Source organism: Barbus barbus (assembly GCF_936440315.1).
Source record: "Barbus barbus genome assembly, chromosome: 28".
In the NCBI taxonomy this organism is placed as follows: Eukaryota; Metazoa; Chordata; class Actinopteri; order Cypriniformes; family Cyprinidae; genus Barbus; species Barbus barbus.
Window position 1 is genome coordinate 17,796,012 of NC_136756.1, and position 12,135 is coordinate 17,808,146.

The 12,135-nt window shown below is 36.9% G+C and overlaps 1 protein-coding gene across 1 annotated transcript in view; it reads left to right on the plus strand.

Annotated features, from left to right (window-relative positions):
- The window catches only part of LOC306847987 (phosphatidylinositol 3,4,5-trisphosphate-dependent Rac exchanger 1 protein-like), a 67,841-nt gene that overhangs the window by 42,538 nt on the left and 13,168 nt on the right, over positions 1-12,135 (plus strand). Inside the window, exons 15-26 of the mRNA XM_079382270.1 lie at positions 52-124; positions 1,537-1,679; positions 3,026-3,118; positions 4,654-4,802; positions 5,158-5,243; positions 6,411-6,550; positions 6,694-6,802; positions 7,311-7,492; positions 7,663-7,824; positions 8,006-8,216; positions 10,199-10,454; positions 11,537-11,743. Of these exons, the coding sequence (XP_079238396.1) occupies positions 52-124; positions 1,537-1,679; positions 3,026-3,118; positions 4,654-4,802; positions 5,158-5,243; positions 6,411-6,550; positions 6,694-6,802; positions 7,311-7,492; positions 7,663-7,824; positions 8,006-8,216; positions 10,199-10,454; positions 11,537-11,743 (1,811 nt within the window). The remainder of the gene's footprint in view (positions 1-51; positions 125-1,536; positions 1,680-3,025; positions 3,119-4,653; positions 4,803-5,157; positions 5,244-6,410; positions 6,551-6,693; positions 6,803-7,310; positions 7,493-7,662; positions 7,825-8,005; positions 8,217-10,198; positions 10,455-11,536; positions 11,744-12,135) is intronic.

Here is a 12,135-nt window from a genome sequence, read left to right on the forward strand (position 1 = left end):
TGTAATTTCATTCCAAACACAAAAGCCGTTTAACATGATTTCCTTCTTCAGGGTGACAGCACAAGCCGTGAAGATGCAGTGACCCTTGGTGTTGGACTCTGCAATGCTGGTTTCATGCACCATGGTCAGTCTCTATGTACACATATTAGCTGTACTTGACAGTCTTCATATAAAATCATGATGAGGTTTTGGGTCTGTTATTGTTATAATGTTAGCAGATTTGCCAAGAACTGCTATGTCTGAACACTTAAAATGATTTTTATAGTGTCATGAAGTATTTTTACCCAAATTTTCTATGAAAAAACAATATTTCCCCATTCAAAAACTTGAGGATTTATGAATTACTCATGAAATTAAATTTGACTGAAATTCATCATGTATTTTATTATTTCATTCATGCATGTTTAATTATTTTAAATTTTTTAACCTTATCATTTTTCAGCAAAATGTCAAAATGCAATCTTTCTGCGACACAATAGACTTTTCTCTTGTGACGTGTGTCATTTCAGTTCACTGAAACCCTGAACCTTTCTTACAATCTATTGCAAGCTCTGTCTCCATCCAATCAATAACTTGTATAATGCAGCAATAATTAATCTAGCAGTGTTTTTAAAAAGCAATAAGCCCCAAGAAGCTATGGTTTATAGTGATTTTGAACAGCTAAGCAACACATAGTGGTTTAGTAGTACTGATGTAACAAAATCAAAAGGATGTTTGTATAGTATTTTACATTTTTGAAGGTGACTCAGCCAATCATAATCAAGGGCCGGTACTATTTGTTTTATAATGCTTATGTAACAGCCAAGTGTTATCTTTTTTTTTTTTCTCTAAATTCATTGATCAGTGCATTAAGTGCAGCAGAGTTTTACAGTGTGGTGTTTTACAGTTATCTCTTTTTAACATCACACTCTGAATGTGTCTCATACTTTGTTAGTATGAGAGACACAGAGAGTAAAATGAAGAGAAATGAGTGTGTTTTAGATGTAAACAGCTGTTGCAATAACATCTGGGGCCTCTGATGACTGATATTGTACTCTGTCACAATAATGGGAAAATAAATTTTTCTGATAAGATACACATGCTCATAGACACAAGCCTCCTGTCAGAGTTGTGTTTTGCAGCCATGTCGGATCTCAACTTCCAAAACAGTCCACAACAATATTTTGCTTGGAATTCACAGACAGAACAGCCTGTCTCTACAGAGTTCCTGAAAACACACACACACACACACACACACACACACACACTGTCACCATCTCTTCCTGAGAGGGAAAAACCTCCCATTAAATCCTCTGCCTTCATCCTTCGCCTCAGATTTGCCCAAACATCAATCCCACAGACATTATGAGTTGTTTTGACGGGAACTGAAGGGTGATGCAACCGGCCCATTTCACACTGTCAAATCGTTTTCTCATCAGCAGATATGATCAGCACTGAGTGTTTTGTTTTACCTGTTTATAAAACTGTGAAAAGTTTTTATTTTTTTTTATTTTTTATTTAATCTCAGTTGAATTCAAATCAAACTTTGCATTGCAGTTCTGGAGAAAAGTGAATTCAAGGATGAGTCACAGTTTTTCCGCTTCTACGCCGATGAGGAGACGGAGGGTACGAGCTCCAAGAGTAAACAGCTTCGCAGTGACTTCAAACTCATCGAGAACATCCTTGCCAAATCCTTAGTGGTGAGATACACAGACATGCACACAGCAGGTGTTTCTCCCCCGTGGAGAGCAGTGTTGAGGGATAACTAGCAATGCAACTAAATTAACCACATTTTTCAGTAGCGTAACAGTAGCTGAACTTATTTCGAAATGCTGTAGCTTTTGTAATAACACGAGCGTACTTCTTTATATGTTGCTTTATAGCTCAAGTGACCTATGGCATTGACATGATCTAAGCTTCTTTCCGGTCGTTTCTCTCAAATGTAGCTTTGATTAGTTTGATTCATTCTGGTAAATCAGTTTGTTTGGACGGTTCATGTAAATCAAATGGTTCAAAAATTATTCACTGATTCAAGTGAGTACAATTGTGGTATCTTTTTTGTTGAGAAATGATAGTGATCCTAATTGATTGCTAGTTGAGATCCTGTTCTCATAGTAAAAATATGTTTGACTACTTAAATTATGTGTAGCTTGACAAGATATAGAAGATATCAGATTGACAAACTGGCCGCAGTATCAACAATACTAACATAAGGAAACAGAAAACCCAGTCATTTTATGTTGAAAGTAACACATTAACAAACTTACCCATATATTTATAGGCACATACTTATGCTACTACACACACTCAAGCACAACCATCATCCATGCATTGATTTTTCTCCTCCGTGCCAATTAAGACCCTCCTCATCCATCAGTAATTACCATGACCTTTACAAACTAGTCTATCATCCCTTATAGACTGACAGATTCCTCCTCCAGATCATGAAAATCTTGCACTCTGTCCTCTGTTCAGATGCTAAGAGCTTCTCGATTTACCCTCCTCAGTCGACTCTCTCAGACGTCAGGACCTTACGCCACTGCAGATTTTCAGAGAAAATAGGGGTTGATGGATAGAAATAAAACAAAGGAAGGCATTTACAGGGCTGGTAAACATGCTCTGCTTTAACTCTTAGATAATAAAAGCACATAAAATCCCATCTCGTGTGTAGCTGTGGAGAAACTGAGCATTATATCCTTGTTATGATCCAGATATGACCTACAACCAGTATATCTTTCATCCGTGATAATTCCTTTAGCACCTGCGCTGACCTATTAACATGCAGCTGTGCCACATTTGAACAAATTATTGTTAGGTTATTTTTAGAAGAAAAGACTTAACACCTCAAACAGCTTTTGGACTACAGGATGCATAGCTTGTTCACACATTTTCACAAACGCTGCTGCTCTCTCAGTGTGGCACCAAGCTGCTAAATCTCAAATTGAGTCCTGAAAGTAACACGTTCTTTTTCCGTTCCATTCTGCATTTATTTTGAGATGCAACCTGCTCTCTTGTGCTGTATTGTGTTTCTCTTGTCCGTGTACAGATCCATCCTGAAGAGGAGGACTATGGGTTTGAGATTGAAGAGAAGAACAAGGCCATCGTAGTGAAGAGTGTGACCAGGGGCTCATATGCAGAGGTATGAGTTTGGGTAACCGCATCCTAGTTCTCCACATTTCTCTGACCTATACAAAAAAAATATTAGTGACTCAGCAAACCCAAAATACATGCCAATGGTTGGCTTGAGTCCCACAGTCTGCCACATTTGGGATTTTCCCTAGTAAGTGGTGTTTTCTTTCTTATAAGGCATTTTCACCGAAATTCTATCCTTATATATGAACTGGTGTCCTTCAGAGAGTAAGAAAACCTAAAAAACTGTTTTCACTGTCTGATCATCAGTCACATTTAGCACTGGTTCATTAAAGTAATACTTAGTAATACTGTATGATTAAAAAAGGCTAAAAAAAACTATGTCAAATGTAATTGCTAAATGAGACTTGGTTTTATATCTAGAACCTTTTTTGTTAACATGAAAAAAAGGACTCTTTTTGCATCTAAACTAACCTTGATTGTTCCCAGGTCTTTTGTTGGATGTGTAGTGTGGCTCTAATCTGATAAATCTGCCTTTGGGAAATAAATCTTGATTGTTATCTGTCATTTGAAGGAGGACCTCTTCAACTCGAATGCATTATTTTCAGTGCACAGGCATATTTGTTCATGCTCTGTACAGCTCTGCCAGATATTCTATTGGTAGATAATTATGGTTAAGATGTAAACCACCACTAATTTTATCCCCACTGCGCCTGTTAGACCTGACACGAGACATTTTGTCTGTATTCAAGTGTCACACTTGCTGCTCACAGGAGCATCTGCAGAAGATGAGAGTGTGATGTAATGGTGATTAATCCAGTGAATGAGAGGAAGTGCTGTATGTACTGACACTTACGTCACAGGCCGTTCAGATCATGTGTCGGGTCCAAGACACGCTTGCTTAATTCGTTCTACTCCCTCTGTCTTCACAGCTATGGTCTCTGGAGATCTGGGAGAAGCAATTAAGCATGTCCCATCATATTCTCCACAGAGTCCTCACACTTACCTTTTTTCCCTTCTCTTTCCTCAAAACTTTTCTTTCTTGTTTTTTCATCCCATTTTTTCTGTTTCTTACAGATTACAAGGCGTTTTTTTCTTTCTTTCTCTTCTTTTGTTCTCGTCCCTTTCTTGTACATTCCTTGTTTTTTCCTCCTTTCATCCCTTCTTTTCCTTCTTCCTTCCTGCCTCTCGTTAGTTTGTTCCTTCCTCCTTTCTTTTCTTTCTACTTCCTTTCTTCCTTACAATCACACATTTTTAATTGTCACTTTCAAATGAACTGCTTGGTAATCTGAAAGTGCTGATTATATTTTATAAAGGTTTTAAGCCATATAAAGCTCTTTTGCCATAAAGGTGTGAGGTTCTCTCAGTTCTGTCTGCCAATCTTTTAATCCTCAACACCACTCATCTCTCTTTAATCCTCATCAACATCAATCATTTCTCTCTGTCTCTCTCCCAATCCTAACGCACATCAAAGAAAATTGTAATGAGGGACACCCTAATTTATTTCTCTTCATTTGTGATTGTTTGTTAGCTGGATTCTTGGTATTTATTTCCTTTGTTTTCATCTTTTTTTCTTTGGTGCAGATGGCAGGCCTGCAGCTGGGTAGGAAGATCTACTCCATTAATGAGGACCTGGTGTTCCTAAGGCCTTTTTCTGAGGTGGAGACCATGATCAACCAGTCCTTCTGTATACGCCGCTCGCTCAGACTGCTGGTGGCCACCAAGAACAAAGAGTAAGTCCACGTTCATTGCAGAAATCAGATACTTATGCACAGACACACAGACGTGTTAAATGTAGCCGGGTAGAGTGTAAAAGGACACTACTGGTGTTAGTTACATGCAGGAGAGCAGCACACTGCAAAACACTGTTGTTTTCAAAAGAGTGTTCATTAATGTTTAAGCATGCCAGCACTTCTTGTTCCTCAGTGTAGACACAATGATGTTTTTGGAAAAAAAAAGCTATTCTGTTAAGTAACACAGAATACATCCAGTACAGCAACACTCTTGCTCATGTCATGTTGCATAAATAAAAGGGACAAAAGAGCCTAGCTTATGTGCTTATCTCATGTCTTTGTGTGTATATGACAGGATTGTGAAGATCCCAGATGTTCATGGCACTCTTCCTTTTGTTCTCTGCGGTTCTTGTCCACCTTACGTTCATGCAGTTAAGAAAGGTGAGTCCTCGTTTTTTGTAATGATCAAAACAAGCATGCACATCATATCACATTCACATGCAAAGTGATTATGGCCTCAAAACCCAGAGCATTCAGATTTTTCCCATAAAAATTCACACGTGTTGTTCTGAATTGAGCAATGCATTCCCTCCATCTGACCTGCCAGACAGATGTTAATGTACTATAAATAGCTGTGGTCATGTGATCAACATCTGGTGCTCTTCAGCATTTGAACCCAAACTCAGAATCCCTGCACATGTTTCTGGATTTAAAAAGTGCAATCTAGGAGCTTTTTGAAGTCAAAGCCGTTAGCTCTTCTTCACGGCGCTTAGACAAAAGTAGAGATTTATGATGTGTCATTATGGGAGCTTTCATCACTTCAAGTGCCCCTGAATACAAGGGGTGTAAATTCCAGAGTAAGTGGTCTATTCAAAGCAGAGGTAAGAATATGTGAAATCATCCTGTTAATAAACACTAATCATAAGTTCTTGTCTCATAAATATGTTCTTGTTTAAATTTCAAATTGGAAGTCTCTACATCAATTTTTTTTTTATTATCAGCACTCAAGTGAATATTTTCTTTGTCTCATACGCTATCATTATGTACATAAATTTATGATCTGTCTTGTTTTACTAAGCTGATATACTAGGACAGGTACCTGGGAGTACATATAAAACGATACACTCTTAAAAATAAAGGTTCCAAACAGTTGTTGTTTTTATTTTTGGTTCCCCAAAGAACTTTTCAATAAACTGTTCTTAAAAGAACCAATTTTTCTTAGTTTGAACATCTGAAGAACTGTTTTCCGCCATGAAGAACCTTTTGTGAAATGGAAAGGTTATATGGATGTTAAAGTTTCTTCATGGAACCATAGATGCCAAAATTATTTTTCAAGAATACAGATGTCAAAAGGCCAGAAATAAACAGCAAAATCATTCAAAAACCCACAAATCATTTTAAATGCATTGAAGTACAACATAGGCTATGCATGGCTATGTTGTTCTGTACAAATATAAAACGATGTATAGTCAACGCTATCATCACATCATACACATTTGGGTTCGAAAAATATACAACCTTCTAACTTCAGAATCATCCATTTGACATCTTTCATTTGTTTGGTTAAGGTCGTTGTACATTATAGGCATCATTTTTGTGTGTATACAGGCTCTGAGGCAGCAGCTGGGGGTCTTCAGCCTGGTCAGTGTGTCCTTAAAGTCAACGGCAACAACATGAACCAGAGCAGCTATCAGGAAGTCCTGGAGCACTTTAGTGGCCATCAGCCTGTCCTGGAGCAGCAAGACACTGTGAGAATCAACACTGCATTATGTTTTTTTTTTTTAATAGGCTATGTGGTCCACATATGGTGATCCCAGAGGTTATTTGCTTCTGACACTATATACAGTGCCTGTTTCCTCCCTTTGTGATATTGTTTTTTCTTCTGCCGCAGAGCTGTGGTCAGTGGGTGTACCGTGTGTATGAGGATGTGGAAGAGCAGATGTCTTTTAGGGGGTTTGAGAATGGCTCAGATTCAGATGATGGCTGCACTAATGGAACAGGTAGTGTGTCTGAGTGCGTTTTTGGCAAATTACAGGTGTACCCAAAAAGCTATTGTCATTAACGGAAACTATTATGAATACAAAAGCCATGGGAACTTTAGATCCAGTGTCATTCGCATTTGTGAATGCAAGCTTGTGTGAAGACATTTTGTCCTCGGCTAAGTACCAAAGTTCATGTGTGGTGAACTTGTGCAAAGGCAATTGACCAGTGGTGGATCATTGACATCATTAGCCTCTTGTGTGAATTCACATAAAGTACAAACTGATTAATCTCTCAAACCTGACTAAAATCAAAAAATGTGAAAAGATGCAAGAGATTATATATATATGCAACTATTTATGAATAATGTAAAATAAAACTTAACTGAAATTAAAAGTAAAACTCCACAATGAAATTAAAATGTCACATTTTTAAAAAAAATAAAAAAAATTTAATGTCATTGTAATGTCAAGCGATGTCCTGAACACGTTTGATTCTTTACACTTGTGTGTTCTTTGGATTTTCTAGGCTCTGTAAGAAGGCTGGAACAGTTATCCATCTCTGACGATGTTCCTTCAGTCAGTCTGAATGTGGACAATGTTCATGTGGAACATGGGGTTGTGTACGAGTATGTCAGCACAGCAGGAATCAAACACTGTGTGCTGGAGAAGATGGTGGAACCCAAGGGCTGCTTCAACATGGCTGCAAAGGTCAGATCACGGTTTAATGCTAAATGTTTAATTTCTGAATTTAGTTTTTTGATGACCCATAATTGTGCTTGTCTTTATGCTGTATATATTAGATTTCAAGATAGACATTCAAAGGAAGTTGTTTTCTCTAACCTATCACATGTTCTTGTGTGTATTTTGAATGCTCTCAGATACTGGAGGCCTTTGTGAAGGACGACAGTCTGTTTGTGAAGTGCTGCCGGCAGCTAATGGCTCAGAATGAGAAAGTGGTGACCATGCCACAGTTTGAGTTTCGAAACATCTGTGACACCAAGCTAGAGAGCATAGAAAAACGCATTTGCAGCTACAAACAGGTGTGACATCTGTCTTGCTGTTACTGTTTTATCGTATTCCCTAGTGCAGTGTGGATTATACAGTTTTGAGACATGAGTGACCATGTTTTAAATCTAATTGATAATTAAAAATGGAATGAAAGGCATTAAAAAAACTATGCAAATGCTGTCTCATAGTGCTTTAATATTCTTTTCCTATCAGTTTGTGGAGGAATTGCAGACGAAGGCTTGGCCCATGTTTAAGCAGGCGAGCACTAAACCTCATGTTCTGGGCTGCATGGACTTTGTCCCCACCAACTGTCATCTGAACCTGATGCAGGTGTCCTGCCCGAAGAACACCACCTCATCAAGCCGAGCCTTCAGCATCCGCTTCGGACGCAAAAACTCCTTCTTTGGCCTTGATCCTGATCAAGGTACATATAGTTATGTTATCATTTATAACTGAAGGGATTTATTATAGTGCTGTCAAATGATTAATTGTGATTAATCGCATCCAAAATATAAGTTTTTGTTTGCATAATATGTGTGTGTACTGTGTATATTTATTATATACTGTATATATATATATATATATATATATATATATATATATATATATATATATATATATATATAAATACACACATGCATGTATATATTTAAGAAAAATGTTATGTTTATATATTAAACATATTTATATATAATATAAATTATATGAATAGAAATGTATGCATGCAAATACATGTAAATAGTTTCTATATATATATATATATATATATATATATATATATATATATATATATATATATATAATATTATTTGTATGATTTATATATACATAATAAATATACACAGTGCACATAAATATATTATGTAAACAAAAAATTATTCTGGATGCGATTAATCATGATTAATCGGTTGGCAGCACTAATTATATCACATTTAAATATTAGATTTAAATATTCAATATTCTTTTATAATATTTCTGTTTCTCATAAAAGCTAAATAAAATATGTTAAAGAGAATATGTAATGTTTAAGTCCGAGAAATCACTTGATTAAATACTGCGATTCAGCTCATTGGCTCAGTTAACCAAATCCCCATGTTACAATTATTGAAAGTTGTAAAAAAGTAATTAAGCTTTATGGTGAAAAGCACCCAGGTCTTGTAAAAATCATGGCCTGCTATTCCCAAAGCGATCCAGAACCTTTTAAAGCACCTCCATCAGACCTCCATTAAGACACCATTAGACCATAATAAGTAGGTTTTAGTGATGTCATCCCCACTGTCCCATAGGTCTATAGTCATCCACTCCCTGTGGCCTAACGCATCTCTCTCTTATTATGACTGTTTGGTTTTTGTTTATGAGGCTTGATGCTTTATTTAAGAAGATAAACCATAAGATACCATAAGATTTAAGAAGATAAACCAAGTAATTATTAGCTTCATCATCAAATACAACAAACTGGAAAACTCACCACCCCAGAGCTCAACAATAAAGCTTTCTGTTTCTGCTGGCCTGGTTGAAGCCATTGTTCAGATTTGTCCCGATTCTTCTTGGAACAAAAAAAAATGTTTTGCCATTTTTAATATCATTTTATTTAATTATTTTTATCATTTTAGTTTTCTTTATTTAAAAAAATATTAGCAACAATACCTGTAAATGATACAACTTTAATGACACTGCTTTACATCTATAAAATTATTATTATTTTTTTCTAGATTTAGTTGATTTTCAAGCCATGCTGACTTTCAAATCCAGGCCATTCTGCACTTTCCCAAAACATTTTAAGACCAGTAACATTTAGCTAAGTTTTAAAATTCAACTGGGCATCCCTAGAACTTAAAGAGGCAAAGCATGTGGCTTTCATTTTTGGTTTCACCTGCCCAGATTGCTACAGCCCAACTTTCTGTCTAGCCGCCATGTGTAGCTGGGTAAAGAACCACATGATGCTTTGTTTCTTTTGCTCCGCACCACGAGAGCTTTTTATTTTTCAGTCTCTGATGCACATCTGCTCTGCAGTTGTCTCACCAAATATTTAAAATTCCTCTGGTACACTTCTGTGCAGCCTTCAGCCTCATGGTCCATGGCTTTACCACATGCAAGTGTATGCCTCACTGCTTTTCATTCATTCAATTCTTCTGTTTCTTTCTGAGTCAAAGAAACTCCAAACTTAGTATGCTCCATCCCTAGACAGCATTTTAAGGCATGGGCCCAGCATGAAGGCTGTTGCAAAGTCTGAATACCATAATTAAGTCTTCTAAAATGCCTTCTTTAGGCCAAATTGTAAGGTGGCATTACTTATATTCCCATATTGCAAACTCCGTGACAAAAGAAATCCAGAATGCTGTATGAATCAAGAAAAGGGACACTCTTTTATCTTATTGATTAATGTCACTTATTTTCTTCCTGCAGCCAATTTGAATCCCATGTCCCATGCCGTGCATTGTGTGGCCAGCATGGCGGCCCCCTCCTGGAGTTGCACGAGTTTAGATGAAGAGACTGAGGAGGGTGAAGGGAGCACAGAGGACGGCAGGAAGCTTGAAGAGGGAGGTCTCAGCTTCCTCCTCAAACAAGAAGACACGGAGAGCCAGGATAATTACATCTGCCTCTATAACCGCCTGGACATATCAGTGCGAGAGATGAAGCAATACGTGGCCCAGATAGATGTGTAAGTGGTGAAGTAGTTTAACAGTGTTCAAAGTAATGTTTAAAATAGATTTAACTTTAAGTGATGAGCTCTTGAAATGTTTTAAATAAAATAAAAATTCTATAGTTAATACATCTAATCTAATCATTAAGCTAAAATATTTAATAAGGAACAAAAACGTTCTCAAATTGTCATCTGATAGCTCAGAGTAGGTTTTAGTAGCCTCCTCTTTGAGTTCTTCGAGTTCAAAACTTCAGGATGTTCTTTTATGACAGTCTAAAAATATTTATGGCTTAGACAGAAAAAATGTAAGACTGAAGCCATAACAGACGACTGCAGAGAAGACATTTCAACAGCCTCTCAGGAGGAACGAATGTTTGTTATTCAGTGGCTAGCATGTGCTGATGTAGAAGTTAATTGTCAGTGAAATGGAGTCATTTCCCAATCCTATTCCCCATCTCATTCCCAGTGCCTTTCTGTCAGTCTACACTTCCCTGTCCCATAAAAGAACAAAGATCATTAGTAAAATAAAAGGGTGTTTCTTCAACTAGAGACAGTTTTGTCCTTATTGTCTTAAAATACCCTTAAATAGGCTAAGCTCTCTTATAAGTTTCACACTCTCACTAGTTTAATTTGTCCATTAAAGTAATTTATTTGATCATAAATGGAGTAAAACAATAATATAGATAATATTATTGCAAAATAAAATAACTGTTTTCTGTTTTTATGTATGTTTTTTCAATTTAATTTATTCCTGTGAGGTCAAAGCTGAATTTTCAGGATTCTTTAAAGTTCAGTAGAAGTCTTTCGTAACAATGTAAAGGTTTTTACTCTTTATTTTGATTAATTAAATGCATCCTTGCTGAATAAAAGTATTCACTTCTTTTAAAAAACTCAAATATATGATCCAAATTTTAATTACAATAAAAAGAAATCATCAGATAGTGATCCCTTATTTTCATCATTTATCTGTTGATCTGATTAATCATAATTGGGCAAATCAACTCATAACTCAAACATTCAGTGTCAAATCACTCTCATAATTCATTGTAACAGTTCATCTCTATCTGTTCCCAAACCTCTCTAAATATGTTTCATCTTAGACTTCTGTCATCGATAACTGGACCGACGCAGCCTCAGGGCTCAGAGCCACCCTCGTTTGAGAGCGCCCCCTCAACCTCTCCCATACCAGAGGTGACAGACCAAGACAAGACAGAGCATGGCGGGAGCAAGAGAGTGTGCTTCAAAGTCAACGAAGATGATCAGGAGGACTCTGGACATGACACCATGAGTTACAGAGACTCCTACAGGTGAGGAAAAGATTGTGAGATGATGTTTATGAAACATTTTGGAGCCTGAGTTCTTAAATGAGTAACACAGGTTCAAGTCCAACCTGCAACATGTCCTGATCCCATTACCACTCTGTTCTTATTTTATATGTTTAAAATGTCAATATTGATACAAGCACCGATTTTCATTACTTAATAACATTTTGTTTCCTGGGAAATGACATTGGAAGATTTAAAATCTCAGTTTTCCTCCAGCACACATGAAGCAGAGAGAGTGAGCGAGACGGGGCTTCTGGCCTGCTGTCTGCTCCTCCTGTCAAACAGATGTTGCTAAAACGGACACGTAGGGAGAAAATAAACATCCCTTACAAAGAACCTGTTGTGCCACAGCAACCCAGACGCCCTCTTTAACC